This window comes from Mytilus galloprovincialis, chromosome 1, assembly GCF_965363235.1.
Source record: "Mytilus galloprovincialis chromosome 1, xbMytGall1.hap1.1, whole genome shotgun sequence".
NCBI lineage: Eukaryota > Metazoa > Mollusca > Bivalvia > Mytilida > Mytilidae > Mytilus > Mytilus galloprovincialis.
This window is the reverse complement of record NC_134838.1, coordinates 43,816,061-43,838,865: the sequence shown is the minus strand read 5'-3', so window position 1 is coordinate 43,838,865 and position 22,805 is coordinate 43,816,061. Positions and strand designations below refer to the sequence as shown.

Below are 22,805 nucleotides of genomic sequence, written 5' to 3'. Positions count from 1 at the left end.
ATAATTACTCTCAAGTGCTAGTAAGCACCTCAAATTATCAGGATTATTTGTTGCTTTCATGGAAGCTATAAAGTAAAGGTTCTTAATTATTAAGTAAATGTAATTTTTTTGTTAAAGTTTTCCACATGTTGACTGTTAAAGAACATAACTAACAGAGGTGGCCATGAGTTTTGACTATTTGTTTTTGCCACTTTTTAATTCTCTTTTGTACATTAATAACTATAATTGAAAGCGACATAACTTGATTTTTGATACTTCTCATGTGCAACAGGTGTCATCACTACTGCTGAACAGGTAACTGCTTATACTTCTGGAGCGTGTGTACATTGACATTTGGTTGGATTTGTGTTGTTCCATCTTTTTGCTTTGTAGAGTTTTGTAAAGAATCATAATACAGTCAAACCTGAGTAAACCGGATTCCTGTTCATTCTGGCCGAAAATTATAGTCCCATTTTTTTCCCCTTGAAAGTCTTTGTTAAAATACCCTTTGTAAACTGGACCCTGTGTATTCCGAATTCCGGTCTTATGATGCAGTCCCAATACTCTTAATTAAATCAATTATTACCTGTCATAACCGGTTTGTCTATAAATTAATTTCAAATGATCGATATGCAATCAAAACATAAATTTGTTTATTCAATATTGCTTTTAAGGTAATCAATTAGCCAGGTGTTAAACTGTGAACTTACAATCGTACAGTAGTCTCAGACAGTAGTGAACTGTATTATTTATTATAACGTGTCAATTAAACGAAAAAACACGCCGAATGTATCTCTGATTGAACTTACATTGTAACTTGGATAAAAAAAAAAATCAAAATCGCGGAATAAGATATTTACATCGTGTTTTCGAAATCCTTGGTACCCTGTTGTGAACCCCTTGACCAATGACACTGATAATGAAGAACACCCGGATGCTAACAATCAATATTTATCTTACCTCCTATACATTTCCAGGAATATGATTGGTTAAAAGCGTCCGCGTGCAAACCGTGTATATTTGATATTAGGTTAGTATGGAGGCGGGGCTTATCTCATACACGGTTAGTAGTGGAGTTACGTCCCTTTATATTCCTTATTAGGTAAGAAGGGGGCGGGACTTATTTCATACACGGTTAGTAATGGTGTTATGTCCCTTTGTAAAAACAAAACGGTACTGAGAAAAATTCTTAAAAGTTCCAACAGACGAAGAAATTGATGATTAAGATTGAAACAAATTCATAAAACACATTTAAACCTTACAAGTCGTTATTGTTGGCATCTGTTTTTGTAGGGTCAATGGAAGTATTTTCTTAGCGCTAACAGTATTGAAGACTTGCTCATTTTGAGAATCACTAGTCTTAATTTCACACGTTAAGATAGTCGGTAAGACAAATTCGTTACATAGTGTGCTAGTGACGTAATACGGTATATATGGGGTCAGTAAATTCCATATGGGGATTCGAGCTTCGCTCTCACCCCATTTGAAATTTACTGACCCCATATATACTGTATTAGGTCACTAGCACACTATGTAACTAATAGTATTGAACACTGTACAACAATATTTCTATAGTTATGAAATTTTGTTAGTAAATATTTTGGCTTTTTAATCGGCCATACCAACGTTTCAAGTTACGGATCATGGAAGTAAATCGAAAATCTCGTCTCACAATCCAAACCATGCGAGTATTATGATGCAAATGAAAACAATGAAAAACGAAGTGAAAGTGAAATTGACAAGTCGGAGACTAATGCTACCGAGGTCTATTTGATATACGACGATATACGAGGATATGTAAAACACAGTGAAATTTTGTTTTTTTTTAAATTCGAGGAACAACCAGTTTCTTATATAAATTCAATTACTATAACCAATAAATATGAAGATTCAAAACAACGATCATACGTTATTTCGTTGTTGTGTTATGTATTTGAATTTATCAGTTTATAATTTACAATCAGACAGAACTTTTACATGCAATATATCGGACGTCTGAAGTCATTTACTTCCGGTTAAAACGGAAACCTGAATAAACTGGCTCACTGTCAAAACCGGCCCTTTTTCGTAGTCCCGTAGCCGGCCGGTTTATACAAGTTTTACTGTATACAATTCATGCTCTGGAATATTGCATGCACTCAGAGATAATTACTCCATATACTGTATCAAAAGCTGGAATATTGCCACACAGAAATGGGCAATTCACAATTGAAATTTTAATGCCCCACCTACGATAGTAGAGGGGCATTATGTTTTCTGGTCTGTGCGTCCTTCCGTCTGTTTGTCCGTCCGTCCGTCTGTCCGTCCATTCGTCCCACTTCAGGTTAAAGTTTTTGGTCAAGGTAGTTTTTGATGAAGCTGAAGTCCAATCAACTTGAAACTTAGTACACATGTTCCTTATGATATGATCTTTCTTATTTTAAAACAAAATTAGACTTTTGACACCATTTTCATGGTCCACTGAACATAGAAATTAAAAGTGTGAGTTTCAGGTTAAAGTTTTCGGTCAAGGTAGTTTTTGATGAAGCTGAAGTCCAATCAACTTGAAACTTAGTACACATGTTCCTTATGATATGATCTTTCTTATTTTAAATCAAAATCAGACTTTTGACACCATTTTCATGGTCCACTGAACATAGAAATTAAAAGTGTGAGTTTCAGGTTAAAGTTTCAGGTCAAGGTAGTTTTTGATGAAGTTAAAGTCCAATCAAATTGAAACTTAGTACACATGATCTTTTTACTTTTAAGGCCAAATTAGATTTTTTACCCATTTTCACAGTCCATTGAACATGGAAAATGATAATGCGAGTGGGGCATCCATGTACTTTGGACACATTCTTGTTTTGCATCTCTTTTTACAAAGTTTAATTCTCAACCAACACTCATTGTCAATTTCTAAATGTAAGGCAGTACACGAGGCACACTTAACAGTATCTGTGGTATCCTTTGTTTCTTTTTTTAATGATATAGATACAGTCAACATATTTTGTAGCAAACTCTGTATGTGATTAACTTTACTGAAGTAATTAAAACTATTTTATAAAAAGTGCAACCAAAATTGCATAGGCATAATTCAAGTTAAGCTTGAAAGTTGTGTAAAATAAAAAGTATTGGTTTAAATACCTATCATTTGTTCGAAAAGCTCAGATAGAATTAAGATTGACCTTACCATTTATGAGGAAAATTGGTTTACAAGTCAAGTGTTGGTTGTCATTAAAAAATCTGAAAAGAAAGACTGTACATTTTATATTTTTATCAGATTCTTAAAGAAGCAAAGTCTATATTGTTATGGAGTGTAGCACCTGCTTTTATTCTACAAAATGGTCAAGGTGAAGAAATGGAAATGTATGCAAAGAAGCAACAGCATGAGAATTTAGCAGAATATCTTTGTACTAGGTTAAAAGAAGAACCATATGATAGTATTTGTGCTCAGGTAAGGAAAAACAGTATTGAAATAAACAATTCACTATGATTGAGGATTTTTTTCTGGTTGAAGAAATATATATCAATAAATTAAACTTATAACTGAATCAGTCGTATTATCAGAATTTATGTTTTGTTTTGGAATTGTTTTACTTTCAGATGGTATTGAGACAGTGTATGATAGTAATGCATTTGATAGTCCCTATAGTTTGAAATCAAGCATTTATACATATACGTTTATCATTTTTTGTTGGGTTTCTTTTGTAGATCACCACAAATTCCAGGATCTTTGCAGCATCTGAAGTAGAAGAGCTTTGTGAATTTTTACCATTAAGGAAGGAAAATGTTACTGTTTTGACATTACAGCAGTTTCACACAGAACAACAATTTAGTAGAAAAATTAAGTAGGTTTTGATTTGATTTGTCAAATTACAAAATGAGTATCTTAATATGAAATAAAGAAACTTGATTGCCAATGAGACAACTTTTCATCAGAGATCAAAGAAAGAGGATGTGCACAACTTCATTGTATCACACAACATGCAACCTTCAACATCGAGAAAAATCCATACCATGTACCGTAAATTCTTCAATTATTGTGAGGTTTTCCTTAAGGTGAATAATGTGACTGGGTGAGTGTTTCAATAACACAAACTTCCACTCTGATATCTGATGCTTACATTTGTATGCATATTCTCTGAAAATCACAATAATGAATCACACTTTTTTGTACATCATTGAAAAATTGCAATGATAAATGCACAAAATAATTTCTGAATATGCAATAGTCGGCACTAACACATGAAGAGACAATATAAAAGACAAAACCAACTGTTTGATTTATACTGATTCAATAAACAAAACAAGGATGTAATCTAGATAGTATATTTAACCACAGACAATGGTGAACCACTTGGGAGAGGATGACCTTTTATATCCTTCTTTTTCATACATTTATAACATAATTCATTGGAATATCCCCATCACTAAAAGCATTTAATATAATTAAGCTTAGAAAAACACATATTAGCAACGTTTGTCCCTATTGATGTTGATTTTATTTTTTTTAAAGTCTAAAGGTATTGTTTGATTCCCTTTTGAGGCTGTCTAATTAATGAGTGTAATATAGTATTGGTTTAGCTGTGTGATAAACATGTATATATATTTCGAAGTTTAGTGTGGCGTCCTTCATTGCTGAACTAGTGCACATTTTTGTTAAGGGGCCAGCTGAAGCACCTCTCCATGTGCAAGATTTTCTCGCTGTGTTGAAGACCCATTTGTGGTCTTCCACTGTCTTCTGCTCTTTGATCCTGTTGTTGTCTCTTTGACTAATTCCCCATTTTCATTTTATCATATAAATATTTTACAGGTTGTGTGCAGACAGACAAACTAGTGTTGATTCTTTATTGCTAATTCAATGTGAGTCTGGAGAACAGAATACGGAGCTGATAGCATGTGCCAGATATTCAATCCAAAGGGAACTAAAACTTTTGGTTGACGACAGGAGACAATTTCCTACTAAAATCCATGTTGTTATCCTTATACAGCTGCCTGGTATAGCTCAGGGATTATTTACAGGTCATCAGGTATATTGGGGGGGTAATACTGCATTGTTTGCTATCATTAAATTTGTTTTATCAGGATTAAGTAGAGCTGTAAAATTCATCAAGCATTTGTAGTTTTTTTTGCCTATTCTTGTTCCATTTGGTCAAAATGCTTTTGAAAACATCGCAAATGTATTTTGACTTGCATTGAGTCAATAATTCAACCTTAGTTAAATCCATATTCATGTAACCCTAACTGGACCATGAGCTAGAAATAAATTACACATGCCATTTGAAAGTGTGTTCAGGTATTAAAAAGAAGAGAATTTCAACCTTGAAATGTAAAATAAAGGAGCTTCCATAAAAAAAATTTCTTCTACTGATATGGTCCACATGAAATCATTCATATTTAATATATGACATGAAATCAAGCAGATATGTTTTAACGAGTCCATGCATTGTTATTATTATTTTTTTAAAATATTTTTAACCCTATTTTTGGTACAAAAATGTCGGTTATTGATTTTGGGATGTACAGCTGGCAGGCGGAATGGGGACAGCCAAATGTGTTCCGTTCATTTACTCATGAACCGTTCAACCAAAGCTTTTAAAATTTTAGTATGTTGTTACTGACAACAAAATCAAGGTCAACTTCAATAATGACCATTTTGACTCTGACCATTCAGGAGTTAAGGTTCTTGAAGGATTGAAAAATGGTGTTACCAAATTGAATTGTGTCCGTTTATTTACTCATGACCAGTTCAACCAAAGCTTTTCAAATTTAAATGTGTTGGTACTGAAGACAAAATTGAGGTCAAATTCAATAATGGCGATTTTCACTTTTCTGTTCAGGAGTAATGGTTCTTGAAAGATGGAAAAATTGTGTTTCCAGTCATGTTGTTGCATTAACTCATGAACCGTTCAACCAAAGCTTTTCAAATTTTAATATGTTGTTATTGATGACAAAATGGAGGTCAAATTTAATATTGACGTTTTCAATTTCACCTTCATCAGTTATGGTCCTAATTGTGATATTGAAAAATGCCAGGACACAAATAAATGTTAATAAATCTGGTTTGCTGTTGCTCTGACAGACTCTTGTTTAATTTAAATTTATGTTTTAGTATGTTGAATCATATGAGAATTTATGTCAAATTAGTGATCCTGATTTTGACAGCTAATGCCCCTTTAAACATTAAAAGAGGGTATTAGATACCAGAGGGACATTCAAACTCGTAAATCAAAAGTAAAGTGACAACGTCATGGCTAAAAAAGAAAAAGACAGACAAATAATAGTACACAAGAAAACTAAAGAAAACTAAAGACTAAGCAACACAGACTCCACCAAAAACTGCGGGTGATCTCATGTGCTCTAGAAGGGTAAGCAGATCCTGATGTTTCTCATGTTATTACAAACCCGGTAAATAGTATATTTGGGAGGTCACATTCATGGAAAGGGAACAAATTTTCAGAAAATAATGATATAGAATAATCAAATTGTGCTGTTTTTATACGACCACAAAAATTAAAAATGATTTGGTCGCATATTGGTATCACTTCGTTGTCGTCGTCATCAGCGTCGTTCGAAGACGAATGGTTTCCAGATAATAACTTTAGTATAAGTAAAATAGAAATCAATAACAGTTTAACGCAAGGTTAAGAACCACTAAAGGAAGGTTGGGATTGATTTTGGGGGTCATGGTCCCCTTTGTTTAGATATAAGGGGCCAAAAAAGGGCCCAAATAAGCATTTTTGTAATTTTCAGACAATAACTTGTGTTAAAGTGTATGAATCTCTCTGAAATCACAAGTTTTGATACAACAGAGGGATGGTTAGGATTGACCATGGGGGTTATGGCTCACACCACTTAAGAATTAGAGGCAAAAAGGGGGAAAAACAAGTTTTTTTTTCTGGTTAAAGGACAATTAAGACTTGTAACTTAAAAGTAGTCTAAGGGAGGTAATCCAATCCCAATTTAAAACAACAATGTTTGATAACCTCCCTTACACTGCTTGTAAATTATGTATTAAGAAATGATGATTGTCTTGAGGTGATTAGCTGTGAATTAATTTTAAAAGTAATTATAAATTAATATTAATTTTAGCCATGACTATGTATGTCATTTTATATTTTAAGACTTGTTTCATGTATTTAAAAGGGTTATTATGGTTGCAAACTTTGTTAAAATTTGAATTGAGATTATGACTATTACTTGAGGGAATGATTTTTTTTTTGGAATAAGGGAAAGGGGAGGTGAAAAAATGGGGGGGGGGGGGGGGGTAGGTAAATAAGAATTTGTGTTGGGGGATTTTATTTTTTTCATTTCAGATTTCAGAAAATAAAAATAAAATTTCTTGAAATATTTTTTTTTGGGGGGTTAATATTCAACAGGATAATGAATTGCACAATCGCAAATAAAACATTTTATTTAGGTTAAGGGAGTCAATTTGCAACAGCATAGTGTATTGCACAAAAGCAAAAAATAGATTATAAATTGAAATCATATAACCAATTTTTAAGTTCTTTGACTACAGTTAATAGGTGGCAGAAACCTATTATGTGTCAAATATTTAATTACTATCCAAATTCAGACCTGTATCAAGCCTGAATATTGTGTCCCATTTTGGCCGCAACTTTTCAGAGTTGGACATCTGGGGTCGTATCTAGCTGTGCTCAGGAAAGTAATTTATTTTAACTTTATTCAAAAGAGACTATCTACAGGTATTCCTTCATAGTCTTGAGATGTTGATATTGTACCAAAAAAATTAAAATGCAAATAATGTATTATTTTTGAACTTGCAGTGTGGTTTATGGCAGTCTGTTCACATTGATGACATTAGAATCTCAAAGATACTCCCATCAGTATTTGACATGTATGGAAAATCTGCCGGTGAAATACTATCTGCTGGAAAACAAAAGGATGAATTAGGGGTAGAGACTCTCTCTGGTGAAAAACCATCTAATGAATTGGAAATGAAGCTGATGAGGCAGATTTATGAACAAAACATTAATTTTAAACAAAGATCAATTGGTTCAGCTCATACACTTGGTTTTAAGAAGAAGAATATTGATGTTAATCAATTTGTAATGAGCTGTATTCATCCTGCTTTAGCAAGTTTAAGAGATATTGATACAGACACGTCTAGGACAACAGAAAGACTGAAAATTCTATTAACAACATTGGAAGATGCTTCAGGTAAATCATTGCATTTATAAGACAAATTACAGAGGAAGTTTTGTCGAGTGAATTCCTGATTTATTCTGTTAATATTGGCATAAGATAACCTCTGCAAAAGCAAAATCAATTAAAAAAATTCTATATTATCTTTTTTTATCATCACTTCATTCTTCTTAGAAGCTGAATTCCAATAATAATAATTCCTTACCTATAAATTCATTATTGTTTATATTGTTGGCTTGCAGGCTGCTCATTACCAATTCAGTGGGAGAACAAATCTTTTCCACCAATTAATGTTTTTTTTTAGATTTGATAGCCTCTTGTTATATATAGATCTTGAAATCGAAACAAAAATATTTTTTTCAATTTAATTGAGATATTTGATTAAAAAAACATAACAGTATAAAACATATACTTTATTACAGAGAAAGGCCAGAAATTATTAAATGCACTTGCTCAGCATACAACTAGAATTATTCAAGAAAGAGAAGAAAGTCATAACGTATTGTCTAAGAACTGGCTGGCTGTAGAGGCATGCAAGTTGGGGAACATAAACAGAGCTGGAACATTCAGGTAAAAGGATTCCTTAAGTACATGTGTATTATTGAATGACAGACATTGGTAATGACTTCCTGGTGATCTCATTTAAACAACATACTTTTTTTTCAATACCGTGTGGCGAATATACAGCCTATTAGGATGTGGTGATTAATATAATAAACTTTTTCTTATTTCTGATGAGCTTGCTTTATCTAAAACATAGAAGTATTAGCTATGATAATAAAACACTGTAAAAAGCAAAATGATGAAAGGGGGTGAAATAAGAATGATTTTTGTCATAGAGGGAGATTTTCACCTCAGATGCAGATAAAAATTGTTGAAAGGGGGAAATTTCACACTTTTGATAGAAAAAGCGAGAGTATCCTTCTTGGAACTTATGTGTTGGCAGGTATGGTTTTCATTTATTTGATTTTAATATGAAGATGAGCTTATATATATTTTTTAATAGGAAATATGCACACCAGTACTTAGAATCAAAAGTGGTACAAGTATTGGCAGGAATTATCTCCTTCATAGATACAAATAGAAACTTAGACATTCTTATAATGAGGAATTTACATGAATGGCAAAGTCAGCTCTGGTTACGAATTTTCACTGATGTAGAACTTACTGGATTGAAGTACTCAACAATAGTGTCACCAACACAGAATCATGAGCTAAAAGAAGTAGAAGTTAAAACAACATCAAAGTCTGGTCAAGCATTTTCTGCAGTTTTACCATTTTCCTGGAAGATGTTTAGACAGACAGATGAAATTTTGACAAATACCAGAGAGTCAGTTGAAAATAAAGGTATGTGAAATTTCTAAAGAAATATGACAAGAAATATAAAATATTTCCATACTGAGGCTAATTTTGATGGATAGTGAAAATTCCATGAAGAAAACATTTATTATCTAGTTGGTATTTTATGTAAAATTGAACTTTGAAGGATTTGATAAAAAAATTGTATGAAATATCACCTTGCTTTTGTAATGTTTTTCTCCAAATAAAAAACTATGATACTGACTTTTGAGTTGATGAGATGTAAAACAAATACCAATCAATCAACCTAAGAAGAAAGATCTACTAAAATGATTCAAAATTGCACGAATATTATTTTATTATTGATTTTTCTTCTTATGATTATTTAGATGATTTTATGGCTGTTGTTCTGAAAGCATCAGCTATTTTCGAAGCATTACCATTAGGACAACTGTTGTTAGATATGCAGAACATTGGCACACAAGAGATTTTGAAATCTTATTATAAAGATTTTATTCATATGGTTTATCCTGTCAAGTCTGAGGAGGAGTGTGATGTGAGTAGATTTCATACAATTATTGGTCATTTATTTATAAGGTTAAAAACAAAAATATAGAAGTTTTAATCAAATTTTTTGCAAATTGTCCAATCAATTGTGATTTTTTTCACAATAAGCTGTTTAAAAGATATCAGGTATTGAAACTAAACTTACAAAGCTGAAACTATAAGGTATAGTTTTAAAAAGCGACTGGTTTCACTTGTAAAGTAACACTAAAATAGCTTTTGGTAAAAATTAAACTGAACTTGTTCTTTTGCCAGAATATTTGTTGATCACTTGTATGAGTTTGGGTATGAAGTCTTTTTAGAATTATAAGAAAAAAATTATATATAAAGTTGTAAAAGAGAGCTGGAAGATGCTAAGGATTATAGTCAAACTCATAAATTGCAGACATTTAAACTAACAACGCCATCGGTGCAAAGAATGAAAAACACAAAATAGAAAACCAAAAGACTGGGCAATGGAAACCCCACCAATAATTGGTGGTGATCTCAGTTGCATGTGGCAGTCTTTGTGTTGTTTAAGTATAAATTTGGTGATGTCACATTAGAGAAAAAGTGGACAGGATTATGGTTATCATCATCTGTGAAACAAATATTCCGTAATGTTCAATCAACTTGTAATCATATCATAACTTTTTATTTCCCAGAAAACTGATGAAACATAGACCAATAAAACCGAGAAAATGTTATAGTTGTCAAAAGCCATACTGCTAAATGGCTTTTATTATGCTAATTTTTCTATGATAAGATCAGAGAAACTTTAAGAAAAGTTGACAAAAGCATAAAAGTAAGGTTTTTGATTACATAAAAATGTATAGCATAAAACTATTTAGAATACTCTACCCCTTCAAATAAAGTGATATTAAGTTAACCAAAAAAAGCATAGTATTATAATTGTTTGAATGGATACTTTTCCAAAAATATCTATTTTGATTTATAGATAGATATATTTAAAAATTTCATGGCCTTTATTTTTGTAGCTCATTTGTGAGAGTATTGACACAGGATGTAGGAAGATGTTGAGAGGAGAATATGGAAGGCTTTTATCAACAATGTTTGGTTGTCATTTAGTATTCAACATTTATGACACTAGATTTAGTAACTTTTCTCATATTGTCTGTGTATGGCCAGACTGCAGTAAAGCTGTATTGAAATTTATGAAGGACAATCACAATTGTAATCTGGTAACCAGTGATGAAATTGTAAGTTGAACTAAACGCTTTTTTAGAAATTTTTATTGGATAATTCAGGACTATAGTTTCTTAAATAGGTCCGCAAATAGTCAAAAAATAACATAAGGACCTAAGAGCTACGGTTCCACAGCTAGTCTCTTCACAGATTTAAAAATGTAAAATGAATATTTACAGGACCAATAAAGGCTGATTTCAATTGTCAACCTGAATGGTACAGAGCATAATATTATAAGGCTCTATGAACTATTTAAGCTATTGTCATCATTGGTGTCACTTATAAACTTTTTCAAACATCTTTTCTTCTGTAACCACTAAACCAATTTAGTGATTGGTATTCAGGATATCTAGGATAGATAAGTGTACTAAGTTTGTGTTTTTAGCTCAGCTGGCCCAAAAGGACCATGTTAGCTTTTATCATTTGTCGTCCATCATCGTCTGTTAACTTTTACAAAAATCTTCTCCTCTGAAACTACTGGGCTTAATTAAACCAAACTTATCCTAATTCATCCTTAGGGTATCTAGTTTAAAAAATCAAGATCAACCTACTTCACATCACCACCAAAATTATCAGATCCCTTCCTATAGGAGTTAATGCTCTAAAATGACGGCTTCTTTTTCCATTTGAATCGAATTTAATAGACATGTAGAAACTGTAAAGAGTAAAATGATTAACTACACAAGACCTATAAAAAAGGGGGTTTGAAAAAACCTTGTAACGGTGACATAAATTACATCACAATTCACTGATAAGGGATAATTGGCATTGCTTATATCAAATATAAAATTTGGTTGTATTTTTACTACCAGTAGTAAGTATAAAAATACCGAAAACTGTATAAGCTTCTAAAAATCTGTATCAGTTCAAATTTGAGTTGACCTAACATATTCTATATAGCCATTCATTTTTGGAGATTATCAGATCAAGTTTAGATGAATTTTAATGATAAACAAACTTACTATTTCTTGTAAAACAGATTTTATATATTTCCATATATTGCACAGTTTTATTAATATTTCTCTAAAATATATAGTTAGCAAGATGAATAATATGATTCCACTATTTGTACTTTTAATAGACACTTGATGTTCTGGGTTTAAAACTACTCATTGAGGAACTGAAGCCACTGAAGGATACCTTAAATAAGGCTGAACTGAGACATAAATGGCTGCAAAAAGTCTGTTTATACAGACCAGCAATTGAAAGGATATTTGGCCATTACAGTCAGGTTGCTGACAACAAAGAATTCTCATATGGAGAACGGTGTCGAGTTGCCATCACAGAAGCTAGGTATGAAAATACAAATGGTAAAGGTTGGATAAAAATGGATTATTTTTGGACTGTTAATTTTGATAATTTACTATTATCATTCAGGATAAATTTTGATAGATTGTAAAATAGGCACAGAATGTGGTAGGTAAAAACAAACCTAAAAGAGCCACCAAAATACAGAAAAACTTGGTTTACTGTATTTGATAGCTTATTTCTTGTTTTAGGATTTTATATGAAACTTCATCATTTCATTTTAATAGGTCAGAAAAAAAAATCCACCAGATGCATTTTGTTTATATGATTTGTCAATTTTCAAATTTTTGCAATGCAAGCAGAAAATTTTCATATTTAATTTTTGACATAGGAGATACCAGATGATGCTGGCTCATCCAATTTTTTTTTTAATTTCAGGTTCAATTGGACAAAAACAATAATTGTAAAACTTTTTATTGAGAAAGTGTGTATGGCAAAAGATGCTGATAGTACAGAAGTGATAAGACTAATGGCGCTTTGGACTGTAAGTCTGCCTGTGAACTCATTTAGTTAATAAACAGCCATTTGGGCTTCTTTATATAAGTCAAATTTTACAAGTGAGAATTAAGCTGATAATACATGGAGAAAATTTACTTTTAGGAAAAGACCATGGCTAAATAAGAACTGAAAGGAAAACATCTTTATGATGTGGCAAATTGCAGAAAAGTTTGAATTTTCACTCTTCATTTGTCTTTTTTTAGTAGTTAGTTTATTGCCAAGAGTGTCTTTTAAAAGGTTTCATGCATTTTTCATACTTTAATTACAGAAACTGGGAGATAAAGCTGACATGAAGACTTTAGAAACTTTTAAAACAGTGGAAGACCATTTAAAAACAAGGAATGAAAAAGTTTTAAGACAGTACTTTGGGTAAGACAATTACAGTTATTGTGCTTTTGTTTTTTGTATGTAAACATTAAAACGTTACCTTGCTTTTAGTTACAAATGATTGATATACCTTTCAATCTTTATGTATTGAATTTCGTACAGATATGAAAGTTGATTATTTAAAACTTTAAATTAACCTAATTTTACCATTCATATACTTAAGTTAAAAAGCAATTACATTTTTCCAAAAAAAAAAATTTAAGTGGAATAGATTATTAAAATTCTTTTCTAGGGTGCTGTCACAGTGCTTAGCCTGTGGTAGGGTAATCACATGTGACAAAGATTCCATGGATCTACCAGTAAAGCTGCCATGTAAAGATACATACTGTTACAAATGTTATACTGAACTGATTGCTGACAGACACCAGTGTCAGAGTTGTAATGCTCAGATTCCACAAAATTTTAGTCCTGAGGAAATACATGATAGGTAAAAATATAAACATACTAATTGATAGATTTAAGTCACTATAACATACCAGTTGTTGATTCTAATGGATAAGTATATATTCAGTGTAGTTGGTCAATTTACTTCGAGAAAACCACACAACAAACAGGATTCTCCTATCAGTGAAAAAATATTTTACAATTTTCATGTACAGTGGACTATCTTTTCTCCTTTCCAATACTGAGTTATTCTGCATAGTTTTACTTGGTAAAATTCAGCAAGCTAAGAACTTCTATTCAACAAATCTTTACAGGGTCAATAAGTGGCCGAGCTGTTGAAAGGCAAAAAATGTCTATGCACATTTTCCAGGTAAAGTTCAAATTTTCTCTGACCTTCAACCCATACAGCCTCTATTACAGGACTTGCTTTTTTTTATCCACTTAATAATTTCCACAGGATGTTAAGCACCCAACAATTACACCATTATACAGATTATAATGGTTTCACCAAGTGCCTTTTTTCCCTATATATTCTAGACATCTCATACAAATAGTTCCTTGTATGTTTTCATTTTATTCAAACAACCTGTCCTACATATTTATGAGAGGAGGTTTTGGTATATGTCAATGACAGGGAAATCATTTGACACAATAGACAAATAAATAATAAGAGGAAAGAAATGGGGAAAAAAAATGGATTCAGGTACTGGCTATTTATCTTTATTTAAGTGAAAAGTGGCAAAAATTATAACAGCTTTACAATTTGAGATCTTTTGTAGGGATATCCTAATTTCCAAGTATAAAAACTTTAGACAAAGATGTAACAATTTCTTTATGGAGGTTGTTTCACAACTATGTTTTGCTGAAGGAACCCCACCATCACAAGAAGTTATAAAGAAACTCCTGTCATACATCATTGGACAAAGTACAAGGGGTACAAAAATGGTAACAAAAGAACTGACAGTGTTTCAGGATTCCATTGACCCAACTCCAGTGGTACGGTCATTCTTGCTTCAGCACCTTTTACAGACAAGGTTGGTTTATATGTTATATACAATACTGTTAGGTGTTTCAGATTCTACAGCAAAGTTTCAATACCATACTATTGCATGTATCATTTATGATAAAATAAAATTTAATGAAAACTAAAATGATGTCAACAAGTGTACCTTAATATGAAAATCTCAAATATTAATTTATATTAAATACTTTTAAAGAGAAAATAAAAACAATAAATGATTCACTATTATTCAGTATATATTATATAAGCAGTGTGTTTATGAAAAAGAAGAGGAAAGATAACCAATGCCTCATACATGATACTAAACAATATATATTTTTGTAACATATGATGGTAAAGAAATTTCTCAACAAAGTAAAGAAGAAAACAAGAAAACACCATAACTTATATGCAATTGTTTTTTTTTCAAGTCACTTAATTTGAAAATATTATGTGTGGAATTCAAGAGTATTATTAAAATTATCATACTTAGTTGGATGAAATGATTAACTATACTTTTCAATTTTCAGTGGGGAAAATGTGAAAGAATATCTATCAATGTATTTTGAGAGCACGAAACAGTTAGTACAGAACAGTGGTAAACAAGAAGAACTGATTGATCTGTGTTTACTCATTTTACAGTGTATGGAGGTATGATAGATTTATCAATAAACTTACAAAATATTTACTTTGTACCTTTAATAAGGTTTGAAGAGGTCTGTGGAGAAGTGCCTTCCTTTATGAAAAATGGTACTGGTTTTTTTTCATGGTAAAAGAAAAAAAAAGTTCATGCTTGAATACAATTAATGACATATTTTTGATAATTTATAAAGTTAAACTTATGTAGTAAAGTTTTACATTTGTTTGTCATGCACTAACTTGGTAGTCAGGATTTGATTTTACTTTTTTTTCTTATAAATATAAGGTAACCACATTGACAAGGTAAAGTCTTTTGATTCAAACTGTTTTACATTAAAAATGTTAATTTCAATACCAGAAGTTTTAACAAAGCTATTTATACTAATTAAAGTAAGTTATCAAGAATTGCTTAACAGATGAGTGGTCCATTCTTTAAACAATGTCATTTTACTACTCAGGATTCTGTCTACCAACAATACCAAAATACTTGCAAGGAATACACCACTGCATCTAATATGTTAAGAAATGCTAGTAGAACACTTTCCAGTATTGAAACAGGAGTATTGGAGAAGATTGAGGACATAGCAAAGACTAAGTTTGCCTTGTCTGTTGTTGCAAGTTGTATTCATGAATATAATGGAATGGCAGACAGAAAAATAATTCTCACTACTGATGAAAAAAGGTTGTTTAATTCTGTGGGGAAACTTTGTGAAGAATGTCATTTACAGTGGCCAAGGTATATAATTATGCACTTGCTAATTTTAACAAAAAGTCACAATACCTGTATGTTGAGTACGTACCCATGCAATCTACAAAAAAGCAATGGAAATGTTAGTTTTTTGTAGAGACTTGTCAATTCTTATTTCAATCATTTTCATACATTATGCATGTATAGCTTGTTTTTCAGTGTGAGCCAAGGCTCTTATTGTAGGCCGTACATTGACCTATAATGGTTTACTTTTATAAATTGTTATTTGGATGGAGAGTTGTCTCATTGACACTCACACCACATCTTCCTATATCTACTTTCAATAGAACTAAATATACTTAAAATCATAAACAAAACAGCCCACATTAAATATCAGCAGACAATGTGAATTTTATTGAAACATAATATGAAATAGCCCCAAACAGTCAACATTTAAAAATGACCAAGTAAAAAAATGCATAAAAAGCTATTGACAAATTGCTTAAAGATGATGAGAATCAAAATAAAACAAAACTTCAGATGTGTATATTGTGCATTTAATGTTGTGTTATTTTTGCTTTAAATTGTAGAAAGTACTTTGTGAAACTGCTATGTAGACAATATGGTATAGACATGTATCAAGCAGTTCTCGCAAGAACAGATTTAGACTGTTTGAAATGGACTAGATTGCCTGAATTGATGGGAGGAGAGGTTAGCTAATTAAAATTATTTATTGATTTTAATTTATTAAGCATTGTTTATACTGTGTAAACCTCTTGGAAATGACTTTCTCATTAACTAGATTGGTTTGCATTAAAAATACCCAATTGAAATGTAGCAGTTCAGTGAAGAATACTGTAAGGTCATGATGAAGTTGCTTTGTTTTTTTTCAAATCTGCGTTCATACATCATTTACCTAGCATTATTATCAAGAGTTAGACAAAATATATCCATTGTCATTTTATTTCTTCATTTATAGATTATAGAATTCCTTCAAAATAATTTTTATAAAGTGATATATGAAATTGATTTCATAAGTGTATGATAAAGTTTACATGTTTTAAAGTAAATTTATTATTGCATTTTAGGTGAGTGAATGCCAGGATAGGTACATTGTCTGTGGCAACAACTACAAAGTAATAAGAGAGACTTTAGTTACAGCAGCAATTAATCAAAATGACACTGAGATTAACAAGATTTTAAATGTAAGTATCATTTCAACAAAAATTTGTTAGGGCTGTTCCATATTAAAACATACACTGTCCACAAAAAAGAAACTTTGAAACTCCAAATAACTTAATTGGTTACCACAGTTTGTCATTATTAGTGTTATCAATTAATTACCAGTATTTTTATTAAATGTAAATTATCAAACTGATTAAGCTGACAATTTAAGTAGTGTAAATTGTAGGGACTCCAGGAGAAGTTTATGAATGTGTGCCATACCTCATTTGATATTTGAATAAGATCGCTCTTGTTATAATGAACAAAACAAACAAACAAAAAACAGTTTGAAAATTGATAAAAAAATTAAAAAGTTATGCAAGTTTTAAGTTGCAGATTTTTGCTATTATTATGGAAAATGTGAAAACTTTACACACATTTGCATCCCATTGGCCAGGTATTGGGATTAAGTATCGATGATTTACAACTTAGGTATTCAAATATGAATATATATTGCATCAATTCTGTCACAGACTTTATGAAGACTTATGTAAAAATCATACTTTCCCATGTACAACTCAGTTGAACATAAGTCGCAAAGTGGGTGTGACACCGAAGAAATTTGTAAAAAATTGAACAAAACCCACTTTTCAAACCTAATTTAAAAACAAACCACAAATCCAATATCCTTGAAATTTATTGAGGTACATATATGTATAAAATTAAAGAAAATTAAAAAATCTTGGAATCATTCTCTGCCTTAAAAAGTCCAAAATGGCCGATGAGGGCAATTTTTATTCCTCAAATTGATCATGATTGTGTACTGAAAAAAAATTGATTGGTTGTTATTTTAAAGATGTAATTTGATTGGCTCACCATTTCTTTTCATTGCAATCACAACTGTACAAAATTATTTCAGTACCGTTGCACTTCCACGGGAAGTGCAGCATCACGAAAGCTAGAGTTTAGCGACGACGTTCTCAATAATTAAACAGAATTTCTCAGCTAATGAACACAAAATAGAACAGTAGGGAATAATAAATTTAATGCTGTAATTTTTATTTTATTAAAGCACACAAGCAGATAGAAATTAAGGCATGCAAGTCAAGTGTCAGCTTGTAAAAACGGCTGTTCCAATGCATAATGTTGTGACTTTGGAGTCCCTATAAATTGAGATAATCAACTACTAGAGTTTGAATGTAATCCAGTATATATTATATCTTAATTTATAGCCTTTAGCCACAGGGACCAATGTTTGGCAGACAAAAGTTATGGTTGTTCTTGCATTGCACAGAGAGGTTACAATGAAATGCATTTTTGGACAAGAGAAACAGTTCCCACCTCAGGTATTTCCACAAATAATTTAAGGATATACATAAAATGAGAGTACAGGAATTACCAAATACACTGCACAGGTCAACAGACTGCATTAAACCATTACAGCTGACATGCAAAAAACACAGTGAACATTACATTATCCAGATAGCATGACTTGGTACCTGCACGAAGTGTGGTCGGGCTAAACCAGTTTGACTTTTGAACTGCCTATGTAGACTATATGTTGTAACACTAAACACACAAATATTGACTTTGCTCTTTTTTCTATTTAGTGAGGGATCTAGATATTTGAAAAAAGAGGAAAGTGTTTTTTTAATGATGACAACATGAAAGTCAATTTGATATTAATGATTTACGATTTTGGTGTTCAGGAGAGATAACCCTTAATAGTTATTACACTATTGAATGTAAGAAAAACAGGGTTTGTTGTCATTTTGAATGCCTCTTTTTATGAACCATTTATGGGCATTATGTTTTCTGGTTTGTGCGTCCGTCTGTTTGTTTGTTTGTCCGTTCTTCTCTTCGTCCGTTAGTCCATCTGTCCCACTTCAGGTTAAAGTTTGTTGAGGTCATGTTAAAGTTTTTGGTCGAGGTAGTTTTTGATGAAGTTGAAGCCCAATCAACTTGAAACTTAGTACACATGTTCTCTATGATATGATCTGTCTAATTGTAATGCCAAATTATAGTTTTTACCTAATTTTCACGGTCCACTAACATAGAAAATGATAGTGCGCATGGGGCATCAGTGTACTTGGGACACATTCTTGTTAAGTTTTAACATTGCATCGGATATATTACTTCTCTATATGTTAAATTTTGATTATAAATTATATTCACAGATTTTATTGTTTTTCAGGGCATTTGCTTTTTAAAGGAGTATATGAAAAAACATGCACTGTTTCAACGAAAGGTATGGAACATTCATCTTATGATCAAAATACATATAACTGTTGAATCCAAAAAAACAAAATGAACTAAACTTGAAAAATGAAATATCATATTCTCAACAAGGACAACATAGGTAGGGGTGTTGTCTTGAAAGTGTGAATTTATGCTTAAATGCTGAGATAAAACATATTATTATAAAGATTTTTGTCATTTTTGTGGTCTAAACCTATTCATGAGGTTTATATGAATATGCATTCTGATCACTGCTTTTGATCAAATCTACCAGCAGGGATCGTTTGGGGAATATTCAAAATTATCAAATTTATTGTAAATATTTAATCTGATTCCCAAATTTAAATGATTAATGTGCTTCCCATATAAATTTGGAACAGCCCCAACATATTTTTTTTTCTATTTTAGGATTTTCCTGCTGCAGTGATTAGAAATGTGATATGGAATGATCCCAGATATAATATTTGTGTGAACATGACTTTGACAGATCAAAACATTGCTTGTTTGTTAGTTCATTATCTGGCATTGTTGCTTGAGTTTCCTGTCAGAACTACTGTTATGGGACCACTTATGAATATTGCTTTTAATCCCCAAACAATGATTGTAAGTTAATTTTGATTGTACGAGTCTATGACTTTATGTTAATATCTTGGTTTTCAAGAGGAAAACTTGGTTCTATGGTATATAGCCATTTGTTGGAACAATTTGATTATTAAAATGTAGAACATAAATTTCTTGAACGGTTGATTCCAATTGGAATGTCAGATGACTAGGCTATTAGAATATTAGAGACAGTTTATATCATATACCTCTCATCTTCTCTTGAACAATTCCTTTTGAATTGTAATTGTAACTGTTATATATATTGTCATGATGATAATTTACTTATTTTACATGTAACAGTTTTTTTAATTTATAATTTCAACATCTGTATTTTACTATTCAAATACCATACATGCCAAGCATTTCTGTTTCAACAATTTATCTTTTATTTGTTTAATTTCATAGAATGTCTTCATTTTCAAAACAAATGTACATTGAGATGACCTTTCTTAATTTCAACTATAATTTTTAGAAAAACTACCTAACAATAAAAGATTTTGAGTAGATATAAATACTTATCATTTACAGAATTCTTTTTACCCTACAATGCCCCATGATGAAATAGCATATGTCAGGGAGGCATTACTTGATGGAAGAAATATCTCAGGAGAAAATCCAGTCATATATAGTGAGTATATCATGTGGTATACTGTTTATGAAAATACTTTCTCAGTCAATTCTGAGTTCTATAGTCATAAAGGGTGTAGTTTTTAAATATTGATTTTACCACAATTCATTAATTATAGTATTTAACAAACAAAAGATGGTTAAATTTGCATAAATTTGTGTTGTATGTTCTTAAACAGGGATCTCTGTGACTTGTTTTATGATGGTGCATTGCTATCGTTAAATTAAATTCTCTCATCAAATAATCCCTGCTATGGTTCGACCACCTTTTGATGTGTATATAGTCAAAATTTGTTATTATTTCACTGTGGCATTTGCAATTTAAGGTCATTAAAACCATTTCAGTGTTCAACTTTTTTACAAAAATAGGTTTATAAATTCTTGTTGTTGATGCTGCAAATCATCAATTCAGGTTCGTGATCGAATTAGACGGTGAGAAAAAATAATTTTATTCCTAACAAAAGGACCACAATAATTATGGCCGGTATTTCAATGTATCATAGTTATAACTATGACAAGATGGGAAATGAGTATTTTTCAAATACATAAATCAACATTCTTTTTATGACGTCAACATTTTCAACCTATTTCAATGAAAACCAGCCAATTTCTATTGCTTTTTGTTGAGCCTTCAACATTTATGCTCATAGTTTAGATTCTATACATTGTAACACTTTCACTACTGAATTAATTTTTTTCGCGGGATTCCCTGGCCAAAATTTATTTGCACGAGCCGTTTGCCTGACTGGGATTAATTTGACATGTGCTACAGCAAAAGCAACCTTGTAGTTCGGTCATTGAAAACTCAGGAACCGTACCGAGTTATGCGGTCAAATTTTGATAAAATGTAGATAAATATCACGGGTTGAGCGTCCGTAAACTTTTCATAGAGTAAGAAGCAGTTTACCTTAAAAACTTGTGTCGAAAACGATGGGACTTCTTTACTTTATGACTTAACCTCAGTAATGCCTTAATACTTCCACATGTGAATGAGATAAAGCTTTCCAATAAATAAAGTGAATGAAGCCAAAAAGTGATTATTTTTTAAAATTCTAAATCCATGAAATTTCCAATAAATTTGATTTGTGTCATGGAGGTTGTATAATATAAAAAAATATTTAAACATAAATAAATGTGCTACAGATAAGCAAATAGTCAGCTGTTTCTAAAGAAAAAGAGCCTTGTGAACTTTTTGTTGTTGTTGAAAACTGTAAAAATTAAAATCTTAAATATGTAGTCAAAATTTAGGATGTACATGTATAAGATAAAACAAAATTGACAAATACATCAACTGATGTTTGTTAAAGCAGCACAAATAAATACCAAAAGCTGACAATAATATTTTTAAATTTATTTTCATCATATTAAAACTTATTTGAATTTATTAATCACATGCAGTAAAGGTAAAGAAGATAATATATGCAGACAACTACTGGGTACTGTTTTATTTAAACTTATGCTATGCACACACAGATGCAAGTCATGAAAACTATTGCCAAAAAAGGGATTGAAATATATGTTTTACTGCAGAATACAGTTTTAAAATTCATTGATGGAAAGCTACATCAGGGAGCTGATATAGTGTGTAATAACATTTGGAAGCTATGAAATATGTTTTATTTTCAGTTTATTATGCTGCGTTGAATAGGAGGATTTATATCATAAATTATAATTTTTAAATTGAGTGAGCTAGGACAATGGAAACTATTTTTTTTTTATTTTCTGTTAATATTGTTGGGCTATTTAATGGAATGGTTTGTCAAAAAGTAAATAAAAATTACTTGAGTGAGGTTGTTATACTATAACCACTGTTACCAGTCTATTGATTAATCTATTACATCCAGCAGCAAGTGTTACTTACATATAATATATATTAATGTGGTATGAAGATATCTGCTTACATGTACTAGTCCCATAACTAGTGTAAATTTAAGAAGCTGACTTACAAGGTAACAGCCACAAGACTGTAATCTGGTCCCATTATCCCATTTCCAATTTGATCAGTCTTTTCTCTTACTCCCTACTCCTATGTGACTTGGCTTCTGAGAGAAGCAGCAATTTAAATACCATTTGAAGTCTCTTTTTGAACACAAA

General features: G+C 31.2%; 1 protein-coding gene across 1 annotated transcript in view; it reads left to right on the top strand.

Annotated features, from left to right (window-relative positions):
* Positions 1 to 22,805, top strand: part of LOC143060974 (E3 ubiquitin-protein ligase rnf213-alpha-like) — a 170,144-nt gene that overhangs the window by 100,493 nt on the left and 46,846 nt on the right. Inside the window, exons 53-73 of the mRNA XM_076233657.1 lie at positions 3,239 to 3,412; positions 3,670 to 3,806; positions 4,772 to 4,988; positions 7,749 to 8,142; positions 8,550 to 8,697; positions 9,134 to 9,474; positions 9,816 to 9,982; positions 10,968 to 11,189; positions 12,257 to 12,468; positions 12,862 to 12,967; positions 13,250 to 13,350; positions 13,601 to 13,795; positions 14,532 to 14,786; positions 15,283 to 15,403; positions 15,850 to 16,127; positions 16,670 to 16,790; positions 17,168 to 17,284; positions 18,476 to 18,589; positions 19,438 to 19,491; positions 19,890 to 20,084; positions 20,613 to 20,712. Of these exons, the coding sequence (XP_076089772.1) occupies positions 3,239 to 3,412; positions 3,670 to 3,806; positions 4,772 to 4,988; positions 7,749 to 8,142; positions 8,550 to 8,697; positions 9,134 to 9,474; positions 9,816 to 9,982; positions 10,968 to 11,189; positions 12,257 to 12,468; positions 12,862 to 12,967; positions 13,250 to 13,350; positions 13,601 to 13,795; positions 14,532 to 14,786; positions 15,283 to 15,403; positions 15,850 to 16,127; positions 16,670 to 16,790; positions 17,168 to 17,284; positions 18,476 to 18,589; positions 19,438 to 19,491; positions 19,890 to 20,084; positions 20,613 to 20,712 (3,769 nt within the window). The remainder of the gene's footprint in view (positions 1 to 3,238; positions 3,413 to 3,669; positions 3,807 to 4,771; positions 4,989 to 7,748; positions 8,143 to 8,549; positions 8,698 to 9,133; positions 9,475 to 9,815; positions 9,983 to 10,967; positions 11,190 to 12,256; positions 12,469 to 12,861; positions 12,968 to 13,249; positions 13,351 to 13,600; positions 13,796 to 14,531; positions 14,787 to 15,282; positions 15,404 to 15,849; positions 16,128 to 16,669; positions 16,791 to 17,167; positions 17,285 to 18,475; positions 18,590 to 19,437; positions 19,492 to 19,889; positions 20,085 to 20,612; positions 20,713 to 22,805) is intronic.